This window comes from Somniosus microcephalus, chromosome 7, assembly GCF_052327205.1.
Source record: "Somniosus microcephalus isolate GS21.2 chromosome 7, FLI_Smic_1.0, whole genome shotgun sequence".
NCBI classification, from domain to species: Eukaryota; Metazoa; Chordata; class Chondrichthyes; order Squaliformes; family Somniosidae; genus Somniosus; species Somniosus microcephalus.
In genome coordinates, this window is record NC_140993.1 from 258,376,319 (window position 1) to 258,389,189 (window position 12,871).

Sequence of the window (12,871 nt, forward strand, 5' to 3'; positions counted from 1 at the left end):
AACTGACAGGATAGCCTCCCACTGGCACTGCTCAACGTCTCAAAATTAAGGCTGGTCACACCTTTCAATTCTCATTCATTTCTGATATTTAAGTGAATTTGCAAATCAATCTCATTCTTTCCGATCACAAATCTTGTCTCTAACATTTCCCAGTATTGACAGCCTCGGGGTTTAATGTGGTTATCATATATTTACATTGATGCCTGTGTATAATATCATGAGAATAACAAAACTCTCCAAAAAAAAAAGGATTTATTTTCACATCGAAAGCTTAGCAACAGAGAACGTTGGCATAACAACTTTTTGAAATACTTTGTTGAACTAACCTTACGAATAGTTTTTTCTTGTTTGGTTCTTTACTGTTGTTCTACTAACATTCTCATTGGGCATATTTTATGTCCACAGTATCCAATTCTTAGATACAGAGATCACATCACTTTGGCGTGTGTTTCCATGGCAGTAGTGCTGTATATTTGCCACAACACTGGGCCGTTAGTTTTATCTGAGAGTAGTATTCCGGCTATACAATACTTTTGCTTTCATTTTAAAGACACTACCCTCTTTTTTTTTTATTCATTATTTGACGAAACATGCAAGGACCCTCTTGTGTGTCGCGTACAGAGCAAAATGGCTTATTGTAAAGAACCTGTAGTGTATGTAACTGTTCCACCTTTAAGAGAACTATTTTAAGAGTTGCACTACTTTATCTTGGCTGCTGTATACTGTAATACCGGTGGTGACCACACCGGTATATAAGTGCTGTGTAATGATTTATTGGGCAGTTCCGCCCTGACCTTCGACTAGTAAAAACCTGTTAAAAGTTACTCTTGTGGTCTGTGTAGTAATTCTCATTATAACACACAGACTTAACAGTGGCGACAAGTACGATCTTACCCTGCGGCAGAGATACATCCAAGGCAGTTTGACGGGCGTTGAGAAGAGGCATCCGCCCTCATCATTCTGCTGAGAAAAGACTCGGGTCTGCAGAGCAAAGGAAGAATTCTGACACGAAGCCTTCCATCAGCAACAGGCAGTGATCATCCCTTCTATCACGGTGGTGGGTAAGCCGATCAGCGACGAGCAGCAAGTCGGCCACGTTGACTGTGAAGTAGGGGAGGGAAAAACGGAGGATATAAGGGCGGAGAACTCGACCACGGCCGGGGAAAAGAGCCGGACAGAAGTCAGGGCCAGAGGCACTGAGACTGGGGCAGCGTAAGGCACGGAAGCTGCGGTGATTGCAAAGGCAGCCGGTGTGAGAGACCGGGCTACAAGCGGGCTGGGAGACGCAACAGCGTCGAGAGAGAGCTCGACCGCGACCGGTGAAAAAGGCTGGGCAGCTACCGAGGCCGCGAGGCGCAGCGACCGGGACAGCGTAAGCACGGGAGAGAATTTTTTTTAAAAACCGCGGAAAACTCAGCCGCAGCCAGGGGGGGAAAGGACCGGACTGCAAGAGGGGCTGGGAGGCACGATTTGAAAACCGCTGGGGAGGGCGAACGCAGCAATACGGCAATCGCCATTACAGCCAGCGGGGGAGAAAGGCAAATGCAGGAAGCCACCATTTTCGTAGGCGGGGGAAGAAGACGAGCGCGGGAAGCCGCCATTTTCGTAGGGGGAAGAAGACGAGCGCGGGAAACCGCCATTTTGAAAAAAAAATAAAAGAAAAATTTCTTTTTGTCTCTCAAGAAGATTGCGAGGATGCCTAAGCGTGGTAACATCAACGATTTCGATCCCGATGTTGAAGATTGGGCCACGTATGTAGAACGCATAGAGATATATTGTAAGGCAAATAAAATATCAAATGAAGATAAAGCACTAACCTTACTAAACTCAATGGGTGCGAAGACATACGGGCTATTGAAGCATCTTCTATCACCAGCTAAACCGGCGGATCAGACTTTTGCTAATATTGTTGCTGTCCTGAAGAATCATTTGAACCCCACACCGCTGATGTTAGCGGAACGATTTAAATTTTATGCGAGAACGCAACTGAAAGAGGAAAGCAACGCGGAGTATTTAATTGAACTGCGTAAGCTAGCGAAATACTGTCAGTTTGGGGAAAGACTGACAGAGGCACTGAGAGACAAATTCGTGTGTGGATTGTTGAAAGAAGGAACACAAAAGCGGTTGCTTGAAGAGAATGATCTTACACTTGATAAGGCTGTCACTATTGCAGCATCGCACGAAGCCGCAGCGAGAGGCACTGTGGAAATGCAGCTGAAGGCAGCGGTACTCAGCGTAGATCAAATGGCTTTGGGTACAACGAAATGTTATCGTTGTGGAAAGACAACACACGATCAGAACCAATGCTGGTTTAAAGACCAGGAATGTAGAAAATGTGGCAAGCTTGGTCACATAGCTAAAGTATGGCGGTCAGGAAAGAAGACCAGCAACAAAAAGTCACCGCAGGAAAAGTGCAGAAAGGTACATAAGGTGGCTGAGAAGAGTTCGGATGAACAGAATTCGGATTCAGACTCCAACAGCAAGGAACTGGGTAGTCTGAGAATTCACAATGTGAGTAAGGAAGCTGACCGACAAACTATCTGGGTCACACTGCAGATAGCAGGAGTCCAAATGAAGATGGAATTGGACACCGGATCGGCGTTGACGGTCATGAATAAGCAAGATTACAAAAGGTTATTCAAACATATTCCCCTACGGGATACGGAGATAGTATTGCAGACATACACGGGGCAAAAAGTATACCCCATCGGAAAGATAAAAGTCAAGGTGATGCACAAGGGCAAAGAGCACCAAGGAATGGACATATATGTACTACCTGAGGGAGGTCCACCACTTCTGGGACGGGAGTGGATCAGGAAAATAAATATGGACTGGCACTCCCTAAAAGCAATAACGGTAGATTCCGGAATAAAAGATGTCAAACCTGAACGATTGTCCAGAATATTGGATGAGGGCATATGCAGCAGTGACAGTGACAAAGAAGAGAGGGAGAACTCGGTGAAGACAATCAGCTCAGACTCTGGAACTGATGATGGTAAGACCAGCCCATGTGCAAAAGACAAGTCTAAAATGGACTTGCAGACTAATGATGGAAAAACGAAGGAGTGCATAAATGCTTCAGAAGAGAACAAAGCATCAGAACAGAATTCCACTGAACAACAACAACATAGTTTGACAGAGAATTCTGAGTCTGTCCAGTCTACAGACATGCACATTTCTGAGGAACACCGGGCTTGAACTCAACTCAATCTCAAACTACAACAGCAATTAGAACAAATGATTCGCCGTTTTGAGCAAGAGATGAATGCAAAGAAAAAGTTCTTTGACACAGAGTTGGAGAATCTGGGAAGACAGCAGAAGCAGCTGATTGAGAAAATGGAGCAGGAACACACAAACCGTCTGCGCGATGAGGCCAAACGAATCAAAGCTGAGCAAGAAAGGGAATATGTCAAATTCATCGATCAGTTGAAAGCTAAGAAGAAAGAGCACCCTTTTGTGAGCAGTGTCAGCAGTAATAAGCCACTCAGGGAATTGGTGACAGAGGCAAAAGCTGAAGTGATGGAGGAAATAGAAGACAATAGAGAAGAAGCAGAAGATGATGACTCATCTGAACCATTATCACCCCTACCAGGTCACACACGTGGTCCCTCCGAACTGAGTCAAATCAGTCTGGAAGTAGAAAAACTTCCCAAGGTACTCGAGCCTTTAGAAGTCAGCAATGCTGGTTCTGCAGTTACGAAAGTTCAAGCTGTTAAGTCCAGTGAAGGACTTTGCGGAACACCTCCGTTCAGTCCGTAAGGGTGACCCTGAGCTTCCGGTCGCCTGTCACTTTAATTCTCTGCATCACTCCCACTCTGATCTCTCTGTCCTCGGCCTCTTACACTGTTCCAATGAAGCTCAATGTAAGCTCGAGGAACAGCACCTCATCTTTCGATTAGGCACTTTACAGTCTGCCGGACTCAACATCGAGTTCAACAATTTCAGATAATAATCCCTGCCCCCATTTTTCATGCAGTATGATTTTTGCCATTCCCATTTGCAACATTTTATCTTTCCTGCCTCTTACAAAAGTACAGGATGTTCTTTCAGTTCCTTCCTCCCCTCCTAAACCACCAGCTTTTTCCAGTTCTGATGAAGGGTCCCAGACCTGAAACATTAACTCTGTTTCTCTCTCCACAGATGCTGCCTGGCCTGCTGAGTATTTCCAGTATTTTCTGTTGTTATTTATGTTTTCTTATTCCTCTTCTCACCAGTTCTGTCCTTGAGTCTCACCTCCCTCTTCTCCTGGGTGTGCTGAGTCCTTGCTGGAATGCATGGGCATCAGTTGTCCAAGTACCTTGTCCCAGTGGCAGTTCTTCAATGTGTGGGCCTTGTTGGTGAGCGTTGGGACACCATTCAGCTGGGGGGCCAGGGCGGGGGGGAGGGGATATCATAGCCGGACCCAATCTTGTCCTCACTTGACATACATTTTTAGCAAGGGTTGCCTGATAGGGATCAGGGCGGAAATATGGGCGCTAGTGAATCGGCAGGCCTGCTTTTTACACTCTCAAATGGGCGAGGTGTGAAACAGGCGGCCACTTCACTGGCGCCCATTTTATCCGCCCGGCGATAAAACTTCAAATGACCCACGACGACTTTTCCGATGGCTCAGTGAGTTGATTACCCTGGTTAACTTTCCCACCCTAACCCTGAGGCCAGCTGTAGTTTCCCCTATCGACGCCCTCGCTGACATCAGCTAACGAATCGCGCAGTTCAGCGATTTAGTCTGGGATCTTACTGGTCCACACGGCCCAGCTATTCCTGGAAAAGAAAATCGGATGAGGTGTGAAACGAGTGGCCAATTCGTTATCACCCAACTATTTGCCCCATGATAAAAGTTCAAATTTACCCCCAATGCCTTTCCAGCACAGGCACGATGGGCCGAATGGCCTCCTACTGTTCTGTATCAAGCTATGATTCTATGAATGTTGAAATGAAATAAAAAATATATAAATACTAGTCACAACAGATATAGCTATATATTTTTTTCCTGATATTGTCTTACCAGTTAGACCGTATGCTTTAAGCACAGCTTAATTCTTACATGGCAATCTCTTCCTGACAGTGTCTAATTTCAGCTCAATAACATCAGATTGTAAGAACTTCTCATTTAAATAGCACTGCATGTTTGAAACAACCAGCCCTTTGCTATCACAGTCACGTTTGTTGATGAGCCAGTTCTGAGCTGTTGGATTGATTGGAGTGTAAAATTAATGCTCTTCCAAAACAGAATGAACGATTATTCTGTGGTAGGTCAGTATGAAGCACTAAATGTGTCACTTCTGTCTCTGAAAAAAATGGAGACATTTATCAAGACTTGGGTTTTTTTTCCTTCACAAATTTCAAGTTTAATTCAGGTGTTGGCAAGTCAAATCAGTTTGTGCAGGAGTGCGGTGGATCTGTGAATGGTAGAAGGTGGCTTCATGCCCTTGATTCCTATCTTGGCGAGTTCCAGATCTCAGCAATGTCCTTGGGCACGTGCTGAGCGCAAACGAGAGATTTCCCCCACAGCGAGGGAGGGACAATTATAGAGCAGATTATCGCTGGTTATGGAGCATACACTAGCAAAATTCAGGGAGGTGATTACCTGTAGCACCTTCTCAGCTGGAGAGAGAGACATACATGAACCGGAATTATTGGAAGAAGGCCCATGTGTACTTTCTTACTGAGGACCCCAATAACCTAACACTATTCCATCTAATGGAAGGCAACAGCATTAAAACCAGATCAGGGATTGTATCCACGAGCTGGCAATAAAATGTTTGGCGTGAACATTGATGCCACTGTGTTAGCCAATGAGTTGGAGGCGGGGCAAAATTACAGCAAACAAAATTGTATACAGGTGTGATTGACGGGAATTACCCAATCAGCTCCATTCTGGCCAGGAATGGTAGAATTCAGTTTAATAACAGTGCCTCCTCTATCCAATTAATGAAGCGAATGTCCCAGATCCCAGGAATGGGCAGATCTATTTAAGTAAAACTGACCACAGTTTGCAATATTATGCCATCCTTCACATTGGGAAACAGAGTGATCTAACGGGATGGTCGTCATGCGATGATTTATACGATATAAAACATTTTTATATTCATTTTTTTTCTACAAGCTTCTCAGTGATTGAAGGAAGGCAATGATCAGACTGGTGTTGGTTGTGACTGGCAATCTGTCAAACAGACTTTACTACATGTCACTCGCGACCAGAAGCTGAACAGCTCGTACCCACGGCACACGTGTGATATACAATCTTTCTCACTTCAGACTGCTAACCACATGTCCTGTACACACTCTGCTCCATGGCCCAAGCATTGCATGAAAAGATGTTTCTTGAATTTGAAAAGCTATTTTGAAGTAGCACATTGATAAATGTTCATTTATTTCATTTTAGAGTTTTGTGTATTTTTAAACCATGCTGAAATGGTGACCCACGTAAACTATTTAAGATCAACACTTGGCAATAGTGTCATTCTTAGCGACAAAAAATGGGCAAGCATGATTGGCAAGTGAAATGAGAAGTACTTTTAATAGAAAATACTTCTTATAAACACTGTAAAAGGTAAATTTTGTCTAAAATTGATGCCAAGATGTTTAAACAAAGTCATATGCCAGATGTGAGGTGAGTGATTAGCATTATAAGAACATAAGAAATAGGAGCAGGAGTAGGCCATTTGGCCCCTCGAGCCTGCTCCGCCATTCAATAAGATCATGGCTGATCTTCTACCTCAACTCCACTTTCTTGCACTATCCCCATATCCCTTGATTCCCTTAATATCCAAAAATCTATCGATCTCTGTCTTGAATATACTCAAAGACTGAGCCCCCACAGCCCTCTGGGGTAGAGAATTCCAAAGATTCACCACCCTCTGAGTGACGAACTGTCTCCTCACCTCAGTCCGAAATGGCCGACCCCTTATTCTGAGACTGTGACCCCTGGTTCTAGACTCCCCAGCCAGGGGAAACATCCTCCCTGCATCTACCCTGTCAAGCCCTATAAGAATTTTGTATGTTTCAATGAGATCACCTCTCATTCTTCTAAACGCTAGAGAATATAGGCCTAGTCTACTCAATCTCTCCTCATTCCATCCCATTATAGAGCGCTGCTTAATTTTTTTTTAATTGCTCACATTCAATGTGCATTTGATTTATTTTCAAATGACCTATATAATCCCCGTGCTAAAATAGAATGTATATATTTCAGGAACCTGCAACCAGGAGTGTGCTAATGGCCCCGACCACACACAAGGCCCATCAAGGAGCAAGGAGACAAACTGATGATAGCGCTGTTGTCCACTTCTTTAAGAACATGGTGAGTAACTGTTGCTGTTTCCGGTGTGCGGTACTAATCTTCAAGGCACATGTTTCAACCTTTTGCTAAAGGGAAATTATATTTCAATGGAAGGGATGCCGGTGTTGGAAATGGTTAATTTCTCACGTTTTATCCAATGGTTAGGACCAATCCCAGGTCAAATGCAAGCTGCAGATTGCAAGATACTTATGGATGAGGAAGGTCATTTAGCCTATCTTCGTCCGCCCATCCAGAATGCCTCCCATTGCTGCATCTGATTGTTTCCTGACTAATTCCAGAGCTTCCTCCCCACCGCTCTGCTCAGAAGCCCGTTCCAAGTGTTGATCCCTCTCCAGTGATCCAAGTGTTGATCCCTCTCCAGTGATCCAAGTGTTGATCCCTCTCCAGTGATCCAAGTGTTGATCCCTCTCCAGTGATCCAAGTGTTGATCCCTCTCCAGTGATCCAAGTGTTGATCCCTCTCCAGTGATCCAAGTGTTGATCCCTCTCCAGTGATCCAAGTGTTGATCCCTCTCCAGTGATCCAAGTGTTGATCCCTCTCCAGTGATCCAAGTGTTGATCCCTCTCCAATGAAGCAGAACTTCTTGATAGCAACAACAACAAAAACATTTATATAAGCGCCCTTAACATTGTAAAATGTCCCAAGGCGCTTCACAGGAGCGTTTATCAGACAAAACTTGACACCGAGCCACATAAGGAGATATTAGGACAGGTGACAAAAACTTGATCAAAGAGGTAGGTTTTAAGGAGCGTCTTAAAAGGAGGAGAGAGAGGTGGAGAGGTTTAGGGAGGGAATTCCAAAGCTTAGGGCTTTGGCAGCCTGAAATATCAGTCCTAAAATTCCCTTTTACTAGTTTGAACTGTGTCCCCTTGTCCTATTCCCATAGTTAAATTTAAAGTAGTCTTCCAGATTAACCTCAATACCATGTACCTCTTCTCAGGAGCCCCTTTTTCAGGCTGAAAAACCCAAGTCTCTCTTGTCTTTCCTCATAGTTTGTGAGCATGACATCAGGGGTGAATCTTAAGCCCCCTCCCCCCTCACATGGTAGAAACCGGGTTGGGGGGGGGGTTCCATTAAAACGGAGCGGGGGGGGGGCGTAGCCGCTGGCTTTCTGCACAGATCTGGCTGGCTGCAATTTAAAGTTTCCTTTTGAGCTTAAAAAGTTAATATTACCAATGCAGAGCCCCACTGTGGAACTTTGCCCATCAGGAGTGCTTATCGGGGGAATCACAGTGAGCACAGCTGTGGTTCCCTAGCATGCTCTCCCTCCGAGCAAGTCTCCCTGTTGCGAGTGCACATTCTTATCAGTCGCTGACATGAATCATTCATTCATGAAAGAAAGACTTAGGAAATAATACTGAGCGGCCTGCGGGTGGCGCTGTCCAGGGAGAGTATAAATACTCGGGCACGGACCCAGCTTGCGCAGGACATTCTTAACAGGAACTAGTGAAGGACACAACTAGACCTCCATGTTGTAAAACAGTTGATTAAAGCTTTGTTTAACGCTTAGACCAAGTGCCTAGTAGTTTTCTTACGTCAGGCGCTACATCTGATCAATGACACTCTAGAACTAAACCTAACTTATGCACACCTCACCAGGAAAGCGCTCCATTTTAATCCTTTTTGCTGAGTTGTGGTAAAGTAGGACTATTTTGTTGAAACTTTGGATATAACGGGCAAGATTTTCTTGGTGCACAGCACGTACTGAAGTATCAAACCCATTTATGAAGAGAAGATTCACAGTGTGTTGCGTGTAACACACAAAGGAAACTTTACCCCTGTGTGAATGCGTCATGCTTATCTCGATTCTGACTCAGTTTTTGTCCTATTTCTTCTTTTCAGATGTCACCAAAGAAAGCCCCAGTACAACAGAAGGTAAATGATCTCTCCATTACACTGTGACTAGGCCTGGAGGTTACATAGATTGTGACAGACAGTACGCCGGGGGAAACACTCATAGCTTAACAATAGCTTTCCTTTAAAAGAAACGTTAAGTAAAGAAAGAACTTGTGTTTATATGGCACTTTTCACCACCTGAGGATGTCCCAAAGTACTTCGCAGCCAATGAAATACATTTTTTGAAGTGTAGGGAAATGCAGCAGCCACTTTGCGCACAGCAAGATACAATGAGATAAATGACCAGGTCATTTTTTTTTTTAAATGATGTAGGCTGAGGGAAAAATGTTTTCCAGGACACTGAGCAAACTCCCCTGCTCTTTTTCGAATAATGCCATGTGATTTTTTTTACATCCACCTGAGAGAGCAGACGGGGCCTCGGTTTAACATCTCATTCGGAAGGCGGCACCTCCGACAGTGCAGCATTCCCTCAGCACTGCCCTGGCGTGTCAGCCTAGATTGTGTGATCAAGTCTCTGAAGTGGGACTATGAACCCACAAGCTTCTGACGCAGAGGCGAGAGTGCTACCCACTGAGCCAAGATTGACCTCTCGGTGGAACATTATTTCTTATTCAATTGGATAGATTCATAAAATAGAACTGCTAATTTTTTTTAACATATAATTAATATCTGGCAGACACTCAGCATTAAATGTTAGGATTCTCACATTCAAATATTGAGTAGAAATCTTAGGTAACCTTGATTGTATTCTGTACCCTCATATTTTTCTGAGCCACATCATGCCTTTTTGTCTCCAATTGTATTTGGTGATCGTCATGGCTCCTTTTCTCATCACTACTACAGGCTAAGTCCGGAGCAAGTAGAGCTATCACTAAATTTATTTGGGTAAGGTGCAAGATCTGTATTTTTTTGCCACAACCATTATGGTCACAATGGCTAACAATAAATCATCATCTAAAGTGCACTTGCACCATTACTGTTAGATGTTTCAATTCATTCCATCAATTAGCGTCTCTGATGATCTCATTGTAAACTCCATCCCCATACTTACCTAACTCCATAGACAGGAGCTGGGAGTCGCTTGGCCCAGTGGAAAATGAGTTAAGATGCTTGCTACGTATTACTATGGTCATGAGTTCAAGTCCCCACCCCCCCCAAAAAAAAAACAACTGACATTGAAATCCAACATCTGATTTGTAATGGGTGACTACTTGGATATCTGATGGGGGAGCCCCAGCTTTGAGGAAAATAAATCCCGCGAATCTCTTTGTGGTAAGTGCATGTAGTGGTTATTATGTGATAAGATAATATTGGCCCTGGAGAAGCCTAGCTTATTTGGCCATAATCCCATGATGGAATTCTTTATGGTGGTGAACAACTCTGATGCTTGGTGCCATCTGAGGGCAGCAGATAAATAATACGAGTAATCCTTGCAATCGTATGGTTTTTGTTCAAACATGAACGAAGATATTGAGTAACGTTATGCTGCGCTGTGTGCGGGGGGGACAAGGTGCGTCAGCCAAAAATAATGAGCAAAATCAAATCAATCAATTAAGGGGAAGCTAGATCAACACATGAGGGTGAAAGGGATAGAAGGATATGTTGATAAGGTGAGATGAAGAGGGGTGGGAGGAGGCTCGTGTGGAGCATAAATTCCGTCATGGGTCAGTTGGGCCGAGTGGCCTGTTTCTGTGCTGTGGATTCTATCAAACTCTATGTCAATACGCTGGTTCTGCACCATTTCACAAGAGGGGCCATGTGAAAAACTGTTGTTGTAATGGGCTTCTCGTTATTGTTAAGTAAATCACATTATCAAGGTTCTGCTTCTGCACCTATTTAGTTAGCCTCAGATTTTTACTTGTATGGATATATATATACATATATAAAAATAATGTGTTGCCACCAGATTAAAATCAGGCAGATAAACTGTTAGTCTCAATAAAGCATGCAAGGCGACACACAGGCACAACAAGCAAGGGCTGTTCTAGCAGAGTCTTCTCAGTCTCTAACAAGGAACATCTGCCCTTGGCCCCTCAATGTTTCTGATGATGATAAAAGTCTATGGGGTCGATCTTGACCTTTGGGCGAGAGACCAGTGGAGAGAGCGTTGGTTGGCCACCCATTCCGGCGGCGAAGAGCTCACACCCACCCCACGATTTTGAGGCCCTGGCCTCATTTTAAACCTGGCGGATGAACTGTGGGCCACCAAACAAGGCAGCTGGCTGGATGGAGGCCTTGAAATCAGGCTGGGCCAATCTCCAGCGAGGTAAGTAGCGAGAGGGGGATTATGTCACTGGTGGGTAGGGGGGAGTGTGGAGCGAGGGAGGAAGGAAGGACACTGCTGCTAGAATCTCTCTTTAAATATCTTCTTCTGTTTAGTTATTCAGTTGTCCATGCGCGTTCTAGATGGTATGAGACTGGGTTGTAAATCATTTTCCTTTCTGCCATCGCGTTTCAATGTATGTCACAGCTCCCTGAGGAACTCAGCAATTCAGTTCATTGCTTCTTTGCCATCCACTGACTCATGAGAGTGTAAGAGGTTCCAAATGCAATACCGAGAGTGCAGCTTAGAGTACAACAATTGACTGCGACTTGAGTTAGAACTAAGGTGCAGGGAAAATGATGCCATCAAGCTGCAAATTTCCATCTTGCCTTTGGCTGGACCTGTAACCAGGGATGGCCATTCAATGTAGGATGGGAGAACCATAGTCCACAGAGACCGAGCGAGACAGTGAGGCAGAGACCCAGTGAGGCAGAGACCGAGCGAGACAGTGAGACAGAGACCGAGTGAGACAGAGACCGAGCGAGACAGTGAGGCAGAGACCGAGTGAGACAGAGACCGAGCGAGACAGTGAGACAGAGACCGAGCATTCTCAGTTGTTATCTTAGCCAATGTCAATGTTAGTTACCAACAAGGTGAGGTTCAACGGTGGTAGCCACTTCTTTGCTGGAAAGAGTTTCATTGATACAGTCATTCAGCAACTCATACTTAGACTGAGTTATAGCAGGGCTTATGGAGGCTAATCAGTTAACCTCATCATCACAGAGCCAAACTAATAGTACTTCAAAAAAAAACCTTACATAATCAATACCCACACATCACGGTGCATGAATAATGTATGGTACTGTTGCTAATGTTTTATGTGATTGTACTTTTCGATGTTATAAGAAATAACAGATTATTTTTTCATTTTAGTTGTAAATGCTTCAGTGACTGAAAATTCAAAGTACAATTCAGACACTCCTTTAAATATTTGCTTTAAATTGCCTCTTGATCTGCTTATAACGCCACCAGCCATTACCACTCCAGGTATCCGCATGCTCTTTCAGGTACATGCGGGGGCGGGGGGGGGGGGTGCTCATGTAAGTCTTTGGCAGCTCCATCAGTTACAAGAGTGACTTTCAGCTGTCCGTACGTTCATACAGTTTTCTAATGAAAGGGGAATTTTTGGTGGGCAAGCCTGAATCACCTAAAGCAATCAGTATCTAACATGAGGAAGGGTAAGTCTGCAGGGCTGTTTATAGCGATACTGTGTAAATATTACGTTCTTTCTGGTCTTCCAAAATAGCAATGAGGATCACAATTCATTGCCACTGCTAAAAGTAGCTCGCATCATTCCATTATTAACATTGTACTTGCTAACCTCTCCATCCATCCAAAGCACAACAGTAATATTCCTTTCTCTTGTTTTCTCCTCTCACTAAGTCTTC

At 44.2% G+C, this 12,871-nt stretch overlaps 1 protein-coding gene across 3 annotated transcripts in view; it reads left to right on the forward strand.

Annotated features, from left to right (window-relative positions):
• LOC147115250 (myelin basic protein-like) overlaps positions 1–12,871 on the forward strand; it is a 221,236-nt gene that overhangs the window by 192,585 nt on the left and 15,780 nt on the right. For 2 of the 3 annotated variants that reach the window (XM_085993637.1, XM_085993636.1), the window contains exons 5-6: positions 7,196–7,303; positions 9,146–9,178. In XM_085993637.1, the coding sequence (XP_085849763.1) occupies positions 7,196–7,303; positions 9,146–9,178 (141 nt within the window). Of the gene's footprint in view, positions 1–7,195; positions 7,304–9,145; positions 9,179–10,003; positions 10,046–12,871 lie in introns of all 3 variants that reach the window. The other variant, XM_085993635.1, reaches the window with a different exon arrangement.